The sequence below is a fragment of the Cervus canadensis genome, chromosome 29, assembly GCF_019320065.1.
Source record: "Cervus canadensis isolate Bull #8, Minnesota chromosome 29, ASM1932006v1, whole genome shotgun sequence".
In the NCBI taxonomy this organism is placed as follows: domain Eukaryota; kingdom Metazoa; phylum Chordata; class Mammalia; order Artiodactyla; family Cervidae; genus Cervus; species Cervus canadensis.
This window is the reverse complement of record NC_057414.1, coordinates 14,320,886-14,343,052: the sequence shown is the minus strand read 5'-3', so window position 1 is coordinate 14,343,052 and position 22,167 is coordinate 14,320,886. Positions and strand designations below refer to the sequence as shown.

The 22,167-nt window shown below is 43.4% G+C and overlaps 1 protein-coding gene across 10 annotated transcripts in view; it reads right to left on the bottom strand.

The window, feature by feature from the left end:
* FAT3 (FAT atypical cadherin 3) overlaps positions 1-22,167 on the bottom strand; it is a 761,607-nt gene that overhangs the window by 139,710 nt on the left and 599,730 nt on the right. For 9 of the 10 annotated variants that reach the window (XM_043451894.1, XM_043451899.1, XM_043451900.1 and 6 more), the window contains one exon: positions 13,792-13,931. In XM_043451894.1, the coding sequence (XP_043307829.1) occupies positions 13,792-13,931 (140 nt within the window). Of the gene's footprint in view, positions 1-10,661; positions 12,106-13,791; positions 13,932-22,167 lie in introns of those variants that run through there. The other variant, XM_043451904.1, reaches the window with a different exon arrangement.

Sequence of the window (22,167 nt, the reverse complement as noted above, 5' to 3'; positions counted from 1 at the left end):
GTTAGTTGTTCAGTCGCATCTGACTCTTTGCAACCCCATGGACGGTAGCCCGTCAGGCTCCTCTGTCCATGGGATTTCCCAGGCAAGAAGACTGGAGTGGGTAGCCATTCTCTTGGCCAGGGGATCTTCCCAACCCAGGGATGGAACCCAGATCTCCTGCATTGCCAGCAGATTCTTTACCGTCTGAGCCATTCTTTTTAAGGAAGGAGGCCAACCAGAACCCCCAACATCACCTAGAGATAAAAGAGGAATGGAATCCCTGTGGTTGTCATATGCAAGGCTAACCTAGGAATGCACATCATGGACCTCCCAGCCCCAGAGAGCACAGACCCACTGGCAGGAAGACTTAGTGGTCAATCTCAATTAACTACTTTGTGGGGCTTAAGAAATGTGGGGATGATCTGAAAGAGACTTTTAATCTCAGGCTTGGCTGTGGAGCAAACAAATACAAGCTGATTTTCATATCTTTATAAATCAAAGCAGGACTCAAATAAGGAAAGCATATTAAAACCACAAAAGCACATATCACGAGTCCCTGAATCAAATCAGTGTAATTTTGAGATTATTATTTGGGCATGCATATCTCTGTTGCTTTTCATAAATAACAATAACCCCCACACACACACACACAGGATTTATAGCTAGTAGGTATATTATTCGATTTTAAGTTGAGAAAAGATTATAGTAATAAAACCTACATGTGTCTGGCAGGTCACAGATCTCAAGATACCTCATAGTATCTTATTTTATTCCTACAATAACCCATGAAGTATGTGAGATCTTATTCCCATTATGCTGGAGAAACTGAGTCTCACAGAGATGAGGCTCCCTTCTGTGGTAAGAAATTGGTTTAGGGTTGACTTTGAACAAGGGTCACCTGATTTAGGGTCAATTCTCCTTCCACTAGACAAAAGGCTTCCCCTAATGAATTAACCAGTATACTTTGCATATATAGATATGTAGGGGAAAGTTCCTGAGATGGTACCTGATTTTGAGTAGGAAGAAATGGGTTTGTATGATATCTCTTTACCCGTGTCCACCTAGGGCAGCCGCCTAACCTGTCTGTGCCTCAGTTTCTCACTGGAAAATCAATGTCATGATAAAACTTGATTTAACCACTCCCAGGATGTCAGGCAAATGAAACTTAGAATGATGCTAATTAATTGTGCAAATAACAAGTGATATATATTACTATAAATTTTTATCCATTGGTCTTTTAGGAGAGGCAGGTTCTCAGCTCAGTTCAGTTCAGTCCCTCAGTCATGTCTGACTCTCTGTGACCCTGTGGACTGTAGCACGCCTGGCTCCTCTGTCCATCACCAACACAGTGGTTATAAGGTCACAAGGGGCAGGAGGAGAGGGCAGGAAGAACCGAGAGAGAAGCACTGAAATACGTGCATTACCACATGTGAAACGGACAGCTAATGGGAAGTCACTGTGTAACACAGGGAGCTCAGCCTGGTGGTCCGCAACGACCTAGAGGGGCAGGATGGGATGGGGGGGTAGGAGGGAGATTCAAGAGGGAGGGAACGTATGTGTACCTGGGGCTGATTCATGTTGATGGACAGCAGAAACCAAAACAGCATTGGAAGGCAAATTTTGTTGTTCGTTGCTGTTCAGTCACTTAATCGTGTCCAGCTCTTTGTGACCCCAATGGACTGCAGCACGCCAGGCTTCCCTGTCCTTCACTATCTCCCAGAGTTTACTCAAACTCATGTCCATTGAGTTGGTGATGCCATCCAACCATCTCATCCTCTGTCATCCCCTTCTCCTCCTGCCCTCAATTTTTCCCAAGCATCAGTCTTTTCTAGTGAGTCGGTTCTTCGCATCAGGTGGCCAAAGTATTGGAGTTTCAGCTTCAGCATCAGTCCTTCCAATGAATATTCAGGACTGATTTCCTTTAGGATGGACTGGTTGGATCTCCTTACATTCCAAGGAACTCTCAAGAATCTTCTCCAACACCACAGTTCAAAAGCATCATTTCTTTGCTGCCTAGCCTCCTTTATGGTCCACCTCTCACATCCATATATAACTACTGGAAAAAACATAGTTTTGACTAGATGAACCTTTGTTGGCAAAGTAATGTCTCTGTTTCTTAATATACTCTCTAGGTTGGTCATAGCTTTTCTTCAAGGAGCAAATATTTTTTTAATCTCATGATTGCAGTCACCACCTGCAGTGATTTTGGAGCCCAAGAAAATAAACTCTCTCATTGTTTCCACTGTTTCCCCATCTATTTGCCATGAAGTGATGGGACCAGATGCCATGATCTTAGTTTTCTGAATGTTGAGTTTTAAGCCAATTTTTTCACTCTCCTCTTTCACTCTCATCAAGAGGCTCTTTAGTTCTTCACTTTCTGCCATAAGGGTGGTGTCATCTGCATACCTGAGGTGATTGATATTTCTCCCGGCAATCTTGAGTCTAGCTTGTGCTTCATCCAGTCCAGCATTTCTCATGATGTACTCTGGATATGTTAAATAAGCAGGGTGACAATATGCAGCCTTGACATACTCCTTTTCCTATTTGGAACCAGTCTTTTTTCATGTCCAGTTCTAACTGTTGCTTCTTGACCTGCGTACAGACTTCTCAGGAGGCAGGTCAGGTGGTCTGGTATTCCCATCTCTTGAAGAATTTTCCAGTTTGTCGTGATCCACACAGTCAAAGGCTTTAGCATAGTCAATGAAGCAGAAATAGATGTTCTTCTGGAATTCTCTTGCTTTTTCTATGATCCAACAGATGTTGGCAATTTGATCTCTGTTCCTCTGCCTTTTCTAAATACAGCTTGAATATCTGGAAGTTCTTGGTTCATGTACTGTTGAAGTCTGGCTTGGAGAATTTTGAGCATTACTTTGCTAGCATGTGAGGTGAGTGCAATTTTGCGGTAGTTTGCGATTGGAATGAAAACTGATCCTTTCCGGTCCTGTGGCCACTGCTGAGGTTTCCAAATTTGCTGGCATAGTGAGTGCAGCACTTTAACAGCATTATCTTTTAGGATTTGACATAGCTCAGCTGGAATTCCATCACCTCCACTAGCTTTGTTTGTAGTGATGCTACCTAAGGCCCACGTGACTTCACATTCCAGGATGTCTGCCTTTAGGTGAGTGATCACACCATCATGGTTATCTGGGTCATTAAGATCTTTCTTGTATAGTTCTTCTGTGTATTGTTGCTACCTCTTCTTAATATCTTCTGCTTCTGTTAGGTCCATACCATTTCTGTCCTTTACTGTGCCCCACAAGAGACTGAGCCAGACTTGCCTGTGAGTGTCCAGGAATCTTTGGCAAAGGCGTGGGTTGACAATGGCCTGCGGTGGGGTCGGGGGCACTGATAGAACAGTCCTGGCATAAGTCCTTTTGAAGGAGGTCACTATTACTGCCATTATCCCTCAGGCCAAACTATAGGTAGGGAACACAGACCCACCTATCAACAGGAAATTGGACTAAAGATTAACTGAGCATGGCCCTACCCATCAGAGCAAGACTCAGATTCCCCTACAGTGAGTCCCTCCCATCAGAAAGCTTCCACAAGCCTCTTATCCTTGTCCATCAGAGGGCAGACAGAATGAAAACCACAATTACAGAAAACTAACCAAACAATACTTGGATCACAGCCTTTTCTAACTCAATGAAACTATGAGCCATGCCGTGTAGGGCCACGTGTATGGGTTATGGTAGAGAGTTCTGACAAAATGTGGTCTGCTGGAGAAGGGAATGGCAAACCACTTCAGTATTCTTGTCTTGAGAACCCCATGAACAGTATGAAAAGGCAAAAAGATAGGACACTGAAAGATGAACTTCCCAGGCTGGGAGGTGCCCAATATATTACTGGAGAAGAGTGGAGAAACAGCTCCAGAAAGAATGAAAAGGCTGAGTCAAAGAGAAAACAATGCCCAGTTGTGGATGTGACTGGTGATGGAAGTAAAGTCTGATGCTGTAAAGAACAATATTGCATAGGAACCTGGAATGTTAGGTCCATGAATGAAGGTAAATTGGAAGTGGTCAAACAGGAGATGGCAAGAGTAAACATTGACATTTTAGGAATCAGTGAACTAAAATGGACTGGAATGGGTGAATTTAATTCAGATGACCATTATATCTACTACCGTGGGCAAGAATCCCTTAGAAGAAATGGAGTAGCCATCATAGTCAACAAAAGAGTCTGAAATGCAGTACCTAGGTGCAGTCTCAGAAACAACAGAATGATCTCTGTTCATTTCCAAGGCAAACCATTCAATATCACAGTAATCCAAGTCTGTGCCCCAACAACAAATGCTGAAGAAAGAAAGTGAAAATGAAGTCGCTCAGTCATGTCTGACTCTTTGCGATCCCATGGACTGTAGCCCACCAGGCTCCTCCATCCATGGAATTTTCTAGGAAAGAGTACTCGAGTGGGTTGCCATTTCCTTCTCCAGGGGATCTTCCCAACCTCGGGATCGAACCCAGGTCTCCTGCATTGGAGGCAGATGTTTTACCATCTGAGCCACCAGGGAATGCCAAAGAAACTAAAGTTAAATGGTTCTATGAAGATCTACGAGACCTTCTAGAACACCAAAAAGAGATGTCTGTTTCATCATAGGGAACTGGAATGCAAAAGTAGGAAGTCAAGAGATACCTGGAGTAACAGCCAAGTTTGGTCTTGGAGTACAGAATGAAGCAGGGCAAAGGCTAACAGACTTTTGCCAAGAGAACGCACTGGTCATAGCAAACACCCTCTTCCAACAACACAAGAGAAGACTCTACACATGGACATCACTAGATGGTCAACAGTGAAATCAGATTGATTATATTCTTTGCAGCCAAAGATGGGGAAGCTCTATGCAGTCAGCAAAAACAAGACTGGGAGCTGACTGTGGCTCAGATCGTGAACTCTTTATTTCCAAATTCAGAGTTAAATTGAAGAAAGTGGGGAAAACCATTAGACCATTCAGATATGACCTAAATCAAATCCCTTACAATTATACAGTGGAAGTGAAAAATAGATTCAAGGGACTAGATCTGATAGACAGAGAGCCTGATGAACTATGGACAGAGGTTCATGACATTGTACAGGAGACAGGGATCAAGACCATCCCCATGGAAAAGAAATGCAAAAAAGCAAAATGGTTGTCTGAGGAGGCCTTACAAATAGCTGTGAGAAGAAGAGAAGCGAAAAGCAAAGGAGAAAAGGAAAGATAAACCCATTTGAATGCAGAGTTCCAAAGAATAGCAAGAGAGATAAGAAAGCCTTCCTCAGTGATCAGTGCAAAGAAATAGAAGAAAACAAAAGAATGGGAAAGACTAGAGAGCTCTTCAAGAAAATTAAAGATACCAAGGCAGGCTCTAGATTTGTTTAAACCTACTATGAAGACAATGGCAACCCACTCCAGTATTCTTGCCTGGAGAATCCCATGAACAGAGGAGCCAGGTGGGCTACAGTTCAGGGGGTCACAAAGAGTTGGACACCCCTGTGTGACTACCACTCCACTTCCCTTCCCTATGAAGATACAGCAGTTCATGTGTGTTTGGTAAGTGCATGGAAAAAACTGTTAAGAACTGCTCCTTTCTCTTCCTTGCTAATGTGTGTCTCTGTGGCCCATAAGCCCAGTGGGTGGAAAGCAGGGCTATAAGGTGGTTGGCGTATTTTGCTCTCTTCCTAGCATATATGACTGGCTATGAGACAGTCTAATGGCCAAAGGTAGCACCATGTTTACCAGGCAGTCATCTTTAAAAGTGTCCTCCCTCATAACAGCAGAGCCAGTTGAGTATCCCTTCCTGCCTTAGAATAATTAGCAAAGACGTCATCTTCCTTTTGAGAGGCATCACAGTATACTGGTTGGGAACAGAGCAGGTTCTGGAATCCAACTACCTATATCTGAGCCCTCATCTATTGAAGTTACTTAAAGCTGTTTTGCTTCAGTTTCCTTATCTGTAAAATGGGGATGATAATAGGGGATTATTTTCCTATTTCCACCATAAATCATCACAGTTTTAGCAGTTTAAAATAATACTCATTTATTATTCCTAGTTCCGCAGGTCAGATGTTGGGGTATGGCATTGCTTAGAGTCTCACAAGCCCCAAATCAAGGGGTCCTCAGAGATGTGTACCCTTCTGGAAGGTCTGAGGCTGAATCAGTTTGAAGGTCACTCAGGTTGTTGGCCGCACTCAGTTTCTTGAGGTTCGAGGCCTGCGGTCCCTGCCTCCTTGCCGGCTTTCAGCAGGATCCGAAAGGCTGCCTCCCTCCCTGGCCTACTGCATCTTCCATATTCAGACGGGGGCTTCCCTCATGGCTCAGACAGTAAAGTGTCTGCCGGCAATGCAGGAGACCTGGGTTTGATCCCTGGGTTGGGAAGATCCCCTGGAGAAGGAAATGGCAACCCACTCCGGTATTCTTGCCCGGAAAATTCCATGGATGGAGGAGCCTGGTAGGCTACAGTCCATGGGATCACAAAGAGTTGGGCATGATTGAACAACTGGTTATTCAGACTAGCGATGATATTTCAAATCCTCTGCCATTCGGAAATCTCTGGTTTCTCATTTTGCTGCATCGCTTCCAGCTTCAGCTGGACAGAATTGTCTGCTTAAGGGCTCATGCAATTAGACTGGATCCATCGGAGTCATCTAGGTGAGTCTCACAAGTTAAGATCTGTAACCTTAATTACATCTTCAGTGCCCCCTTTGCCATATAATGACATATTTACAAATTCTAAAGGCTGGGAGGGCACAGGCACCTTGGGTGTGGGATGGCGGTACATTCTGCCCACTGCAAATAGCACCTGCCTCATGGAGGGATTGTGAGAGTTAAATGAGTTTGTTTGTTTTTGATTATAGTATAAACACAGGTTTTATCTATTTCATATGTTTCAGTCCATTGTAGTCATTATTCTTTTTGATGCTCAAACATTTCCATCTTTAACTAGTGGAATGCAGTTTGAATTGTCTCTTGTTACCGTCAAACAAGATTCCACTAGACTTTTCTGGCAGGATAAGATGCCGAGGTTTCTGTCCTAGACCTGGAATCAGCTAGTTCTACAAGGAATCCTGGTTTTTTCCCATGGAAAACGGTGTGTATAGACCACAGTCTGGGTGCTAAGAACAGAATCTCTCTTCGTATGGATTTGCAGTGCTCTTGTATGTATGGACAGTAACCTCATCCTTCTCAGCAGCTCATTATTTCTGCTTCTTATAAGCCTCCAGTTCCACTTGATGTTCCTCCTTCCCCTCTTACAACAGCCCGTGTTCCTGTGATGCCTCAGCTTCCCACCAGCCAGGAGGTCCCCCTTCTCCTAATCCGCTCATCATTCTCTGCTGGGCCAGACACCTCTGCCCACCTCTTGCCTGGCACGACATCAAAGTGGGGAACACTTCCATAACGCTGAAGAATACTGCACCCCTCCTTTTTTTTTTTTTACAGAATGTTTCTATTTTTAAAAAATTTGCTTCAGGGGAGCTAACTTCTTATTTTCTACTGAGAAAGTAAATTCCTAGGCAGGTTGATAAGAAGTCTGGGGTCCCTGAGGAGGAGAGAGGGGTCTGGGGCTCTCCAGGAGGACACAGGGTCTGGAATTCTCAGGGAGGAGGAAAGGACAAATGTCTTTTTTTCTCTCTACAGTCCTTAGTCTTAGTCACATAAAACTTTTTTCTTTAATTCCAGAACTGATGATTACACAACAAACAACTCAGTTTAAATTCTGTACTAAGGATTAGGTAACAACAATGTATCCAGCTTGAGGACAGTTTCTCCTTCCTGAAAACCTTCTGGCTAATCCTGTTCTCTCAAAATGTAAATTATGGGAGTGGGTCTAGTAAGATCTTTACAACCTTGAGACACTCTTTTGATTTACTGTAATAACTAATTAAAAAGTATATAACTCCCTTGCTTAGACTAGCGAGGAGGGCCCTCTCCATCCCCCTTCTGGTGTCTATGTCAGAGCTTTCTCTGTGCCTTTTTATACTTTAATGAAACACTGCTACACAAAAGCTCTTGAGTGATCAAGGCTTACCCTTGGTCCCAAAGCTGCATCTTCTTCGAAGATCATGAATCCGACACTGTTCATCATGAGCTATCACTATTCAGGGCTTTGGTAAGCAAACTGATTCTCTTTCTTAACCCAGAATGACAGTGCTTTGAAATAGCATGGCAACAGCCAGCCCCGTCACCAGAGCAGGAAGGTATTACAAAACCAGTAACTCCCTCAGAGACGTGTGCTTCCCGGTGGCTCAGTGGTGAAGAATCTGCCTGTCAATGCAGGAGACACAGGAGATGCAGTTTTGAACCGTGGGTCAGGAGGATCCCCTGGAGGAGGAAATGGCAACCCACTGCAGTACTTCTTGCCTAAAAAATCCATGAACAGAGGAGCCTGGTGTGCTATAGTCCATGGGGTTGCACACACAATGTGTGTTTCCTAGGAATTCTGGGTGGTTGCATGTTGAAATTTTCAACTAGAGTTTCACAGTAATGAAAGTGTTGAGGAGTTAATTTACCTTAACCATTTTTAGGGCAACTACCCATTTAAAAACCAAATTAATACTGAGGAGCTACTCTCTGAAAATATGTACATGCATACCAAAATTTATCAACACTTTCATGAATTTCAAGGACCTGCCAGGGACTCAAACTATCTTGGAGAGTCTAGTTTGTTTGCACTAGATTCTTTTTTAATGTAGACCATTTTTAAAATCTTTATCGAATTTGTTACTATACTGATTCCTTTTTTGTTTCTTTGCTTTTGTTTTTTGGCTGCAAGGCACGTAGCAGCTTAGCCCCCTGACTGGAGATCAAACCTGCACCCGTTGCATTGGAAGGCAAAGTCTTAACCACCAGACCCCCAGGGGTGTCCTGACAACTACGTTCTGGTTTGCATTGGCTTGTTGGAGGCAGCCGGATGTGGAAGCTGGGACAGGGTGTGGACAGAAGGGAACACAGCTGGAACTAGGGTGGAGATTTTAAGTTTCTCCATTCATCATTATCATGCTCTGGTCTATAGCAATGAAGGCTATATCTGGTGCCAGTCATGAATTATTTGCTATCATTCCATGATATTATATGTGTAGAAATTGGAAGTCAGCTCTTAAAACTTGGGATAATTTTGGAATACAGATGGCAGCTGGTTTTAGGCAAAGAGAAGACTGTCAAAGAGTCATCAAAGGGAGCCATCCCACAAGGGAAGGGCATGGCAGCCCACTCCAGTGTTCTTGTCTGGAGAATCCCATGGACAGAGGAACCTGGCGGGCTACAGTCCGTGGAGTCACAAAGAGTCAGACACGACTGAGCTTCTGCGCTCACATACTGTACTATATACAGGACAGTAATATCAGCACTTCTTAACACGTAAAATCAACACCTCTTTTATACAGAGGCCCTTGTCCATCTTGGCAGGAGGTTTTTTGTAAAGAGAATGCTTTGTTCTTTTGTTTAGTACATCTGAGTCTTTATCACTTGAAGTCCACAACACCTTTTTACATTCTGTACTTGTGCTGGAGAATCTCAGAGAGCAAAAGATGTTTATTCGTCACCAGATATTGTAGCTCTGAGGCACAAGAATCCTGGGAGAACAGGACAAAACTGCAGATGAAGGGAGGGTTTTCATGTAGACACAGAGGTCCCTGAAGCTCTGATTTATTTGACATTTGTGAAGTGAAACTCAACAGGTTGTTTATGGCTGATTTGAAGCCCTTGTCATACCACATTTTATGGTTCCAAAGGAACAAAGCAGAGAAAAGTTCCCTAAAGAAAACTGAACAGGTGGTTTGGAGCTATAGGACATTTTAGTTACAGGGTGAAGAATCTCCGTTTGATGGTAAATCATTAAGTTGCCTTGGGTCATGGGTTGGAGTGTGCCTTAGTGGTTGCTAAAAGAAATCTAGAATGCTTTTCTTTTCCCCGAATATCCTTCTTGTAAAAACGTCCTGACATTGAGGGCTGTGCCCATGGCTCAGGTGGGCACAGGCCTGGACAGCAGAGGCTGGAGAGGTCTTCAAACACAGCCAGAGAGACAGACGACTGGTTTTCTGATGGTAAGAATGATGGCACGCAAATCTGTACCTTGAACACTGTTCTTACTCCTTAAGAAGCCCACGGCTTCCCTGGAGGTTCAGTGGTTAAGACTCTGAGCTCCCAGTGCAGGGGGCCCAGGTTCAATCCCCGGTTGGGGAACAAGATCTCACATGCCACAGGTAAGAGTTCGTTTGCCTCAGAAAACAAAACAAAACAAAACAAAACAACCAAGAGTTTGTATGCTACAACTAAGACCTGGTGAGGCCAAATAAATAAATAATTTTTTTTTTTTTTTTAAAGAAGAAGCTCACGGCCCTGGAGACACAGAGTAACTTGGAAACTTTTGATAAGAAAATCTCTCTATACCCTTTAGTAACCTACTAAGCTTGGTCTTGCCAAGGGGAACCACCAAGTTTGCCCCAGTGCTCTAATTTCTGAACTGCCCTAGTGAAAAGTGAAAGTACAAGTCACTCACTCCTGTCCAACTCTTTGCAACCCCATGGACTGTAGCCTGCCAGGCTCGTCTGTCCATGGAACTCTCCAGGCCAGGATACTTAAGTGGGTAGCCGTTCCCTTCTCCAGGGGATCTTCCCGACCCAGGGATCGAACCTGGGTCTCCCACATTGTAGGCAGATTCTTTACCATCTGAACCACCAGGGAACTGCCCTAGAGACAAGTCTAACTATACACTGGTCTGAAGCAAGATCAACAAAAGCAGGATGTGAACAATGTGCCCATTCAAGGGCTTGTAACACATTCTCTCAATTAATTTTTAAAAAATAGGTGCACATCAGTCATCTGGATTTAAAACTCTGAACCACTCTGACTTCAGGCAGGTAGTAAGCTCCCTACACATGGCATGAACTCAAGAAATATTCATGGAGTAGATGCTACTGAATGATTTATCATTTGGTCCTACTGAAATTCTGAAATAAAAGTTTCTAGCTAACTTTTGTTTTAGGTTAACATGAATTAGTTATGTTCTCTGGACATCCAGCATATCCGCCACTGAGACCCTATTGAAAATATCTATTGTAACATCTACTATTCATTAATTTGTTCTGAAATATTTAACATGTATCTATAACATTCTGGGCACAACGAATCACCACTTAATTCAACCATTACAAAACTCTAGAGAGAAGTATGTAATGAATAGGGTTCCATGCTTTATTTGTATTTTATTCAAATACATCTTATGTTTTTAAGTGGTGCTAAGGAGTTGAAGTTGGATATGCTAAGAAATCATTAGCCATGTCTAATTTAAAAACTCTAAATTCTCATTTAAAGTGAATTAGCACTAAAGACTTAGCAATACTACACATGGGTTGTTAATTAGCTTTTAGAGTGTGTGATTCCTGCAGGATTTCAATCCTGGGTCCCTTTCAGTTCTCACTATCTTTTGAAGATACTCTGAAGCAGCCTGGATTTAGGTAGGGTGACCACATAGTTTATTATTCCAACTGGGGCAACCTTGAGTGTGAATGGGGTGCTGTTGATGATTGCATCAGTGCAATATGTGTAAAGGGGATTCTCTGGGACAAACAGAGCCTTAGTTTTACCTTAGGAAAGAACACTGGTGGAAGGATCAGGAGTTGATGCACACAGGCTGCCTTATCAGTGCCTGTCACGTCCCCTTTTTGGGTTTCAGTTTATTGGAATGAAAAGGAAAAGCGTTGTACTAAAACCGACCGGCAGAAGATGAGATGGTTAGACAGCGTCACTGAATCACTGGACGTGAGTCTGAGCAAACTCGGGGAGAGAGTGAACGACAGGGGGGCCTGGAGTGCTGCAGTCCATGGGGTCGCCAAGAGTTGGACACAACTTAGCAACTGAACAACAGCAAAACCCACCCTACTGCTTCCTTCAAACTTCACCACTTTACAAATGGACTCAAAGGAAAGAATCTCATCATGTTTTTCAAACAGCCTCAAATTCAGAGATAACTGGCTAGACAAGCACACGAAACACTTCTTAAAAACTTGCCCCTTTTAAAAACCACGTTGTTACCAAAGCTTACATCATATTTTAAATAAATCAGCTTAAGAAATCAATAAGCCGACTTCAGGGTTGGCAAACATTTCATCCACACCACCTGAAGCATCGTGTTGAGAAGGATTCTGAGGCTGCACCTGGGCCCATGAGGAAAAAAACGAAAAACAAACCTCAGTCAGTTAGTGATGGTTTCTGGGGTCATGGGGACATGAGAGAGAGGCAAAGAGGGTAGGAGGGGTTACGGGCTACGTGTGTGTGCCCGTTCTCTGCCAGGGCTGGCCAAGGGTCTCTGGTACTAAACTATAAAACGCAACAAAAATCTACCTCAGGTTTAGGGTAGATCTGCTTCATACTGGTATCTAACAGAGTGTGAGTCTTACCCAGGGATTCCTGTCCTTTTCCCTGGTCTCAGCCGCCCTCCATAAGCACTCCGGTGGCAGAGTACAAGTGATGGTCAGCAGCCTTGGCACACGTCAGGATCACACAGGACTGCGGGCAACGGGCCAGGCTTCGCTGGGATTCACAGCCCTGCGTCCTCAGCCAGAGCTTCCACCAGGACAAAGACCCGCTGGCAGAGGGGCTGAGACAGGGATGGGGGTCAGGGCCCCCTGCCCTCAGTCCTCATTTCTATAAAAGCTCTGTGACCTTGGACACATTACTTTTCTTAGTTTGTAAAATGAATTTGGATTCAGGGATTTTCGAACTTTAACTTTCTGTGACTAAAGCATGAAGAGGTGAAGAGTATCACAGTGTGTTAATTCCACGCTAGATGTCCTTCTCTTTGCAAATTCAAGGAAAGCTCCTTTTGTGTCAAACATAAATCTCGCAGTAACTGATCAGGAAGCAGACACATGGAACTCCTTCATGCATGTGTATGTCCTTTGCTCAGTCACGTCCGCCTCTGCAGACCCACTGACTAGCCGGCCAGGCCCCTCTGTCCATGGGACTCTCCAGGCAAGAACACTGGAGTGGGTTGCCGGGCCCTTCTCCAGGGGCCCTTCCCAATCCAGGGATCGAACCCTGGTCTCCTGCATTGCATGCAGATGCGTTACCCCCTGAGCCACCAGGGAAGTCCATTTATGCATAAACAGTCATCATTTTTTGAAAGAGGAAGCTCAGTTATATAACACAGTAAGCCCCTTACATGTGAATTTTCAAGTTGTGAGCTTTTGAAGACGCAAATGTCCCCCTGTTTGCCAACTGTTGTATTGTACTACTGTACCTTTCAAGGCATTGTACTGTAAGGTTAAAAATGTCTCATTGTTTATGTTTGTTTTTTACATATTATTTGTGTGAAAAGTATTACAAACAGCATAGTTCTATATGGGGCATCCTTGATGGCGCAGATGGTAAAGAATCTGCCTGCAATGAGAGAGATCCAGGTTCAATCCCTGGGTCAGGAAGTTCCCCTGGAGAAGGAATTGGCAACCAACTCCAGTATTTTTGCCTGGAGAATTCCACAGACAGAGGAGCCTGGCGGGCTACAGTCCATGGGGTTGCCAAGAGTCAGGCATGACTGAGTGACTAACACACACTATATAGCCGACTGTTAGTTGGGTACCTAGGTTAACTTTGTTGAACTTACAAACAAATTGGACTTGTGAACATGCTCTTGGAACGGAACTCATTTGTATGTAGGGGGATTTAACTGTACTGTTAATACAATCCTCTGTCTAGGTTGTTCTTGCAAATTGTTTTTTTTTCTTAAGACACTAAATATCCATGGACATAATTTACTACTTCAACATATATTTTAGTTGCTTGCATCTCGGACTTTAGCAGATTTCTCAGCATTCTCACTGTTTAATAAGTTGATATCTTACCTGAGTGACAGCAACATTTGTCCCGTCGGTGACTTCCACACTCATATTATAGATGGACCTCTGCTCTGCATCCAAAGGTTTTGCAATGACAATGGTCCCAACACCCTTCTCTGCGTCAAAAGAGCTGTCAAAATTGCCCCCTGACGAGTTCACAGAAACAACATGAAATTAGCACATCTGAGAAGTTATTACACGTACTGAGGCATATAGTCTTAAAGGGAGCTCAGATACAGAAACGCTTTTTCTGGACAGGCACCCCTGTGGCTCAATTTGTACTTCTCAAATGAATCCTTTATTTTCTAACTTAACTCTATTTCAAAACACAGCCTCTACAATGCATAACAAATGTCACCAAGAAATATATTGCCAAAAATCCCCTCAGCACTAATGTTAGAGCAGTAAAACATAAATTGACCACATAAAATATTTAGAAAGCTAAAGTCCCATTCAACCCTTTGTGGCTTCTGGGCTAGGAATTTGTGGACCCTTTACATTTCCAAAGTAGATTAAATTCTAAGTAAACAAACAGTCCAATCATTATTAACAAAAATGAGTAGGCACTTTGAAATCTGTACCAGGATTGATGGTAAACATGTGGTTGTTAGAGTTCAGATTCCCTCAATTTAATGTCAGAAATGAAGTTATAAATACTAGAAAATATGGAAAAGCAACAAAATTGGATTTCATATTAAAAATTCTCTATCTGTAAGTTGGGATATTTATAGAAAAAAATTTTTTTTTTTTTTGCCATCTTGACAGTGTGAGTTATCTTTCTCTGCCCAAAGTAGAAAGTTTACAGGAGATTTACAAAATGAAATCTGGAAAGAATGAGAGGGGAACATCAGCTATGGAACAACTGATAAAATATTTTACATGAAAGTTTATGAAACTTTACTTTCTACCATTGGACCAGGTGTAATCTATAATCTATGACTAATGTGCTTAAGACAATATAGACTTTGTTGAAATTACTGTAGATGTTTTCATCTCTGTGAACCAAAGTGTGGTTTATGATCTTTTTCAAAATGAAAGATCTTTTTTAAGGGAGAGAAAAGATATTGGTAGAAATGCTAGAACAATTTTAATTAAGTATCAGTCAATGTTCACAAGTTCTATTTATGCTAGCTTGAAATTTCACTATGTCAATTAATTTTGTTCCTGGGCAGTAATTTTATTTAACTATAGCACATAGGGCAATGTGTTTACTGAATTTCATATTTTAGAAAGGAAATCTTGGCTTCTGTTTTCTGCATTTCATTTTGCTGATCAATGAACAATGTTATATACAATTTCTATAATACTACAATTAGAAATGGGCAGATGAGTTAAGGGAAAGAAGGATTTTATGTGAATTACTAGAATTTGATGTATAATGACATGAAATAAATAATGTGGTGTACTTACAAAAAAACTTGTCATATATATTTCAAATACTTATTGCTTGCAGCTGCCATATACACTTAAGATTCTTTAATTGCTAGAGAGAACATAATTGCCCTTGACATTTAATTAAAGCTATGAAGATATGGGGTACCAGAGAATTGCTTGGAGATGATATATTTTTACAAAAATTTCATTTTAAAAGAGACTCATCTTCCAATTAATATCTTTAATTGATTTACTGAGAAATACTAAATGTTAAGTCAAAAAAAAATGTCTTTTGAAGAACAGGATAAAGAGAAAGGGGAGGAGATCTAGGCTGAAAGAGAAGCAAGCCTTAGGTCACCATGCCTCTTTCAAAGGGAATGTTTCATGTTGATAACCACATGAAATGAAATGTATGGCTGATTCAAGTGTCTTGAATAACCATTCTAATGAGCAAAGAAAAGTCATTTGCTATCAAGTGGTATATTCTGAAAAAAACTTTGCCATGGAAACTTTCAAAAGAAAGATGAAAAATAGCCTCAGACTGTGTAGAAGGGAAGATGAGAAAGCAGCTTCTCAAGCTATTTCTGGTGGGTATTAAGTCATATTTTAAACCACATTAAAAAATCATCTTTGGAATGCCTTCTTACTAAGATTTTTACTTTTTTAAAATCCAAGGACCATGATTTTGGGGGGTGGGGGTTAAGAGTGGGCCAGTTATTTTAGAAGGTGAAAATTTGTAGGTCAATGTAAAATGGAAGCTCTGCAAATAAAACTTTGGTTTGCTCCAAAGACAAATAAAAATGAAATTTAGAGACTATGCAAGCAATGTCTTCCAGTTTCAGTTACTGCTTCAGTGGGATGAAGCCTCAAACCCACATTTTCCTCGGGGCCCTCCCTATGCAGAAATACATCATCATTATGCTTAGTGGCATAAAATTTACATATTTTACATATGGCATATAGATTGTCTGCATTATTAGTCTTTTTTTTTTTTGTATCAAAAAACATTTTTGATTACTTTTATGGTAGTTTAAAAAACTTTATTTTACATTGGAGTGTAATTGATTAACAATGCTATGTTAGTTTCAGGTGTACGGCAAAGTGATTCAGTTATACATACACATGTGTCTATTCTTTTTCAAACTCTTTCCCCATTTTGGTTATTATCAAACCCTGAGCAGCGCACAGGGGGTTCTGCTCAATGTGGGGGTGATTTTTTACAGTTCCCTCTCTTCCTGCGTGTGCGTGCATGTCTGTGTATATCTCCCCCATTCACCTTTGTTGTTTCAAATACTCTAGACCAGAAACCTTGAAAGTAGCAGGGGAGATGGACAAGGAGAAAGCAGATCACAATGAGCTGGAGAAACCCTGTGAGTATCTCTCCATCCATCAATAAGGCTAGCAGCCTCTGATGCTCACTTCTAAGGCTTGTGCTTCTAGTGAAATCAAGATTTCATGTAAAACCAGGTTCCCCAAATCACCCCTGAGTTTTACAGTGAATTTCTGACAAGGGACACAGAATCTAGACCAGCAGTTCACCATCAACCCTCCCGCAATTTCACAGCCTACCACTTAGGCCTCCCATTTCATGAACAACTGTCTCTCCCCCAGGCCTCATTTCTCAGGCTCCCTTCTAGGCTGAAAGGTGATTTCATTTCGTCGGATCCCATGTCCAATTCATCTGGCGTGAGCCTATCAGATGGAATGAGTCTGCTTTCACTAGCAGCGCCCGTTTAAAGAAGATGTGCTTCCTCAGAGCCAGTAACAACATGCAAAGCCAGAGTGTGCTGGGGCGGCAGCGCTGGGCTCGGCATAGGGTGGGGAGGGGGAGACACCGCCAGCCGGGCTGATTCAACAACGTGGGGATTAAGAGAAGCCACAGCCTGAGCGTTGCAGGGGCGTGCGGCAGAGATGGTTGTAAGCGAGGTTGTGAACAGCCCACATAACAGAGAATTCATGTCAGGGGTCATTTCTCTTTGACCATTTTCGGTCAAGACAGGTGCAAAGGCGTAAACAGAGGTGTGCTGCCTCTCCACCGGATTCTAGAGTTTAAACATCAAAAGTCGGAAGGTCCCAAAAAAGCTTCAAAAAATGGGATGGGAATGAAAATACTTGGAGCCAGCAGCTACTGCTGGAATGTGCGGGGTAGCAGGGTGTTGGGCCATGAACCAGTTAAGCTTTCCTTTAAAGAATCACCGTCTCTCCATTTCGAGACCCAGCGGTGACTATCTCACAGCTTTCCCTTTAGAAAAGCTTCCGGACCCCTCCCCTAGCTCTGATTCCAATCTACCCTTACTTACAATGGTAACACTACCAACCAAAATTTCAAAATCAATCAAGGGGGATGAGCTATGGGAGAAGCTTCCCAAACACTGAGCCGCAGAATCTCAGTGAATTACGGGAGTCGTTTGCAAGCTGTTCATTCAAGTTCAGCATGCACACCGAACTTGAGGGAAAATACTACACACTATTTCTGCGGTTTGATCATGAATAACTGTCTGCCTTGGAAGGAAGAAAGCACAGTACCGGGCTAAAACGGATGCTTACATAGGAGGCAGGAGAAGCAGGCTGGAGGTTAGAAACAGTGGTAGGAAGGAAAATCCCTTCTAGAATCTGATTTAAAATTCATTTTCTTACAGTAATATCTGAAGTAGTTTTAAGATTTTTATTATTTTCCTAAAGTTTCTTCAGGTGTTTTCCTATGGACCACATGGTTGCTATGGAGAAAAAAGAGACTTGTTGGGGATCCAGTGAGAAGAAATGATGTCACTGATGACTATGAGCAAGTGTCGCCCTGATGGAGGGAGAGCTATATTAGAAATGGGACAGCCCTCTTGGGAGGGGTAGGGGAGAGTTCTGTGATTAAGAAATGTGGATACTGAGTTACAGAAGACCTAGAGAGGTTAATGCTAGTCAGGGTGCCATCAAAGAGTTTAACTTGCCTACTTGATGGAACCCTCGGGCTTCCCCGGTGGCTCAGTAGTAAAGAATCCACCTGCCAATGCAGGAGACACAGCATCAATCCCTGGGTCGGGAAGATTCCCTAGAGGAGGAAATGGCAACCCACTCCAGTATTCTGGCCTGGGAAATCCCATGGGCAGAGGAGCCCGGCAGGCTACAGCCCATGGGGTTACGAAGAGCCGGGACATGATTAAGCACACACGCACTTGATGGAACCCTAATAGGGGATGGCCCCATCTTGGATGAGGTTCTAGAAGGACAGGTCTAAGCTTGCAAGACAGAAGCAGTCAAGAAACCAGATTCCTCAGAAAGCAATGACAGACTAAGGACCCAGGCTGTCTTCACGCTTCTGCAACAGAAACACAGAAATGTGTTTCAGCTGAGCTGGACCCACATGCCACTTTATGCCATCAGGGGATTATTTTCAAAGAACAGCTTTTCTCTACACATTAGGTGAGGCAAGTAAACAGAGATAGGTTAAGTGTTTACTGCCTACCAGAAAAACAGTTATCCTAGTCTAAGTCAGGGAAAAAGCTAGAAAAGTGGGTGGTAGTATCTCCCATCAGACTGGAAGTAAAGAGGAATCGTTTGGCATATGTAGTCATGGTGGTCTTTATAATACAAATATTTGTCAGTGGGACAAAGAGACAGGGACTGAACTGTGAACCAGACTGCGTGCACATCAGAGAGAATGCAAATCAAGGTGCTGCCGAACTGAAATCACAGTCTCCTGAGAAGTGTGAAGATTCGTGAGCAAGCCGCAAAGGACTGTGGGCGAGCTTTGTCCCTTCCGCCTTCTCTCCCTTTTAGCACAGGGAAGGAATACGCCATGCCATGGGCTGTTTAAACACAGAACAGCTGAACTCTATCACGTTTCCTTTTAATTACAGCTTTCTTAACCTGGTTACAAGTGGGCTTCTGTCTCTGGAAGCTGAAGAGAGTCTAGCTCTGTGATGCTGTAAGCCTTTGGAGGCACAAGAAAGTATCTGGCAGGTCCTTGATGCAGGGGTCCCGGCTTGGGAACAAAATCTTGCTCTCTATACGGCTTTTGTGAATTCATATGATAGTAGAAGGAAAAGAAATGCAGTTAAACAAGAATCAGGGAGATTGGGAATATGGAAATAAGGAGACAATACTCTCAGGGTAAAAGGCATGCTGGAACACTATTTCTGCTTATTTAACGTGAGTTCATCAGTTAGAGCATCTGTAAGCTCTGTTAGGCTGGGAGGAGGTATGGTCTGTAACCGTGAGTGTGTGTATAGGTGTCTATCCAGCTAAAGCACACTGCTAAGTTTCTTAGGCATTGAGAAGCCCTTTCCCTTATCTCTCCTTGATGTTAGCTTAGCCAAGAAAGATACTTGGGTAAGGAAGAAGAAAAGAAGACAGAGGAGAGTATTGGGGGCCAAGGACAAATAAACAAGAAATCTTGAAAGAATGAAACATCTGAATATGATAAAGGAAACAATAGGTTTTTAGAGAAGAGGAAAAGATGTTGTCAGCAGGTTGGAAAAATATAGCTCTCTGAGATCAGAAAAAATTTTCAAAGGGCGGATTTGGTGGAAGGGGGATCCATATCTATTCTGAACACAGCCAGCACCTGGGGAAAAGTTTGTACTTTCTCCATGACTTAAAGAGTTGACATTTCAAGAGGCTGGCTGGATGCAGGGATGGAAATAAAATCAAGTTCTGTTTGGGCATCTCGCCCAGTAAATTTAATTTGCAGGAGAAGCTTGACTGGATGTTAACAGATACATAGTGAAATCTGTGATGGAAGCACCTAGACTAGAGGGACAACCTAGTAGGTCTATATTAAGAGAAGTGCATGTATGCATGCTCAGTCATGTCTGACTCTTTGTGACCCCATGGACTGTAGCCTGCCAGGCTCCTCTGTCTATGGAATTCTTCAGACAACAAAACTGGAGTGAGTTGCCATTTCCTACTCCAGGGATCTTCCTGACCCAGGGATCAAACCTGTGTCTCCCAAGTCTCCTGCATTGGCAGACAGATTCTTAACCACTGAGCTGCCTGGGAAGCCCATTAAGAGAAGTATCTGAGCACTAAAACTGGAAAGATTCTGTAAAAGGAGCACAGATTTAGGAATAAAGATGGAGAAACAGGAAAATGGATGCCATGTTTCTGATCATGATTCCTAGATATGATTTGGAGCAGCCTAAAGGGACTCCTTCCTGGGAGGATTCTGGTCTGTCAACTGCCCATCTCTTCTTGGACCAGTTCTCTTTTGGCCAAAGGTGCTGTGGTTGCTGAGGCTGAGAATACAGTGGAAGGTCACAGTGACTCTGGACGGGTCTGAGGAGGCATCAGTGGGGTTAACACATGGGCTGCCTGGGGCATCTCCATCAGCTGGCATCATTATCCCACTCACCCTGGGTGGAGATCAACAAAAGCAATGGCAGGAAGAAGGGGTGAGGACACAAAGACCTTGACCTTAAGGGTTAAGATTGGAGCCAGGATAAACACCATGAACATGTACGCCAGCACTAATACTGCTGAATGGAATTCATGCAAGTCAGGTTACACGCAGCATTGTTAGGCATGCTTTCCTATACACAATCATACACACACAGGCAGGCATGCTAAGGAGTTGCAAAAACGACTTGCATAACGTGTCAGGTGGCCGGTCAGACTGAGAATCAGAGAAAGGTGTGCTTGTGAGATTTCTGAAGAGGAGTGTACGCAAGGGCATCCTGGGGTGGGCGGGATGTGCCGCATATCAAGAGGCTGTATGCACGCATCATGCAAGGCAGAGAAGCAGTGCTGTGAGGCCATAGAGGCGCCTGCAGACTGGAGTGTCGGAGAGGGATGGAGACGAAGTGGTCACTGATGGCAAAGGGCAAGTCCTCCCACGGCTCAGGACAGTGCAGCAGGAGCCTCAGCCTTTGGCTGTCCACTGCACTCTCCCTTGAATTACTGAAAAGAAGTCATGATTGCACTGGAGACACGCTGAAATTGAGATGTGTCTTCTGTGACCCTGACAGGAGGCATGGGTGAAGGAACTACCAAGAGATGCCTGGGGTGTGAGAAAACGACTGAGAGGATGGAGGAGCAGAGAGATCTTCCACGGATCAGAAGAGGTACCATTTCAAAGGCGCTAAGTGGAAATGAAGACAGAGTGGAAAGTTGGGAATGACGATGGTCATGCACAGGGATGGTGTGATCGATGCCCATTAAGGGAAAGAAAGCTGGTCTACCAGCATTATAGAAAATGAAATAGGTAGAAAACAAGCCTTTTCTTTGGGGGAAGTTCAGGGGACCCTCTACTGATGTTTCATTTGGGGGACATGGGGCATTCATTCTTTTTCTGTGCTTCATTAAAACAGATGTGGAACGTTCTAAATGCTTTCCCAAGACCCCATCATTCCTGGGAAGAGAGGCAGGTTCCTGCCCATCCTATCCAAGCAGTGACACGTGAAGGAAATGATTCCCCCAGACCAGCTCTCCGGAGTCACCACCTCCCACGGAGGACCGTGGGAAGTCAGCTTCAGCTGGACCAGCGTCAGACCCACTTCAGCTGGCGTGCACACTTGCCTTCGCCTGGATTCCTGGTCCTCAGCACTTATTTCCTCTCCGCCGCCTCTCCCTGCCGGGTGGTGAAGGGGCAATTTTGCCCTCTCTTTTTGCAGCCTGGTGCGCTTGCTTGCTTTCTTTCAAGGAATTTAAAGGTTGGCTTTTAAGGTCTATCCTGCCTGCGTCCATCTGCTTTTTGTATTTGGCTCTCACAGGAAGCTCTTGCTGGCTATATATCTAGGCTCCATTTCCTGTCCTTCCTATTGTGGACAGCAGCCCGGGACTCTCCTGGTGGGGCTTTTGGGTCTACGAATGGCACTCCTACAAAACTGAGGGGCTGGGATCTATTTGAATTTACTTTTCAATTGTAAAAAGGCCCAGGTAAACTAACCTACAAAAAGATCAAAACAACAAAAAACCCACATACCTCAAAAGCAGAGAAAAAAGTTTCTCTAAAGAAATCAGAACAACTCCCCCTCCACCCCAAATACAAACCCCACCGAACCTCAAACAAAGGAGTCA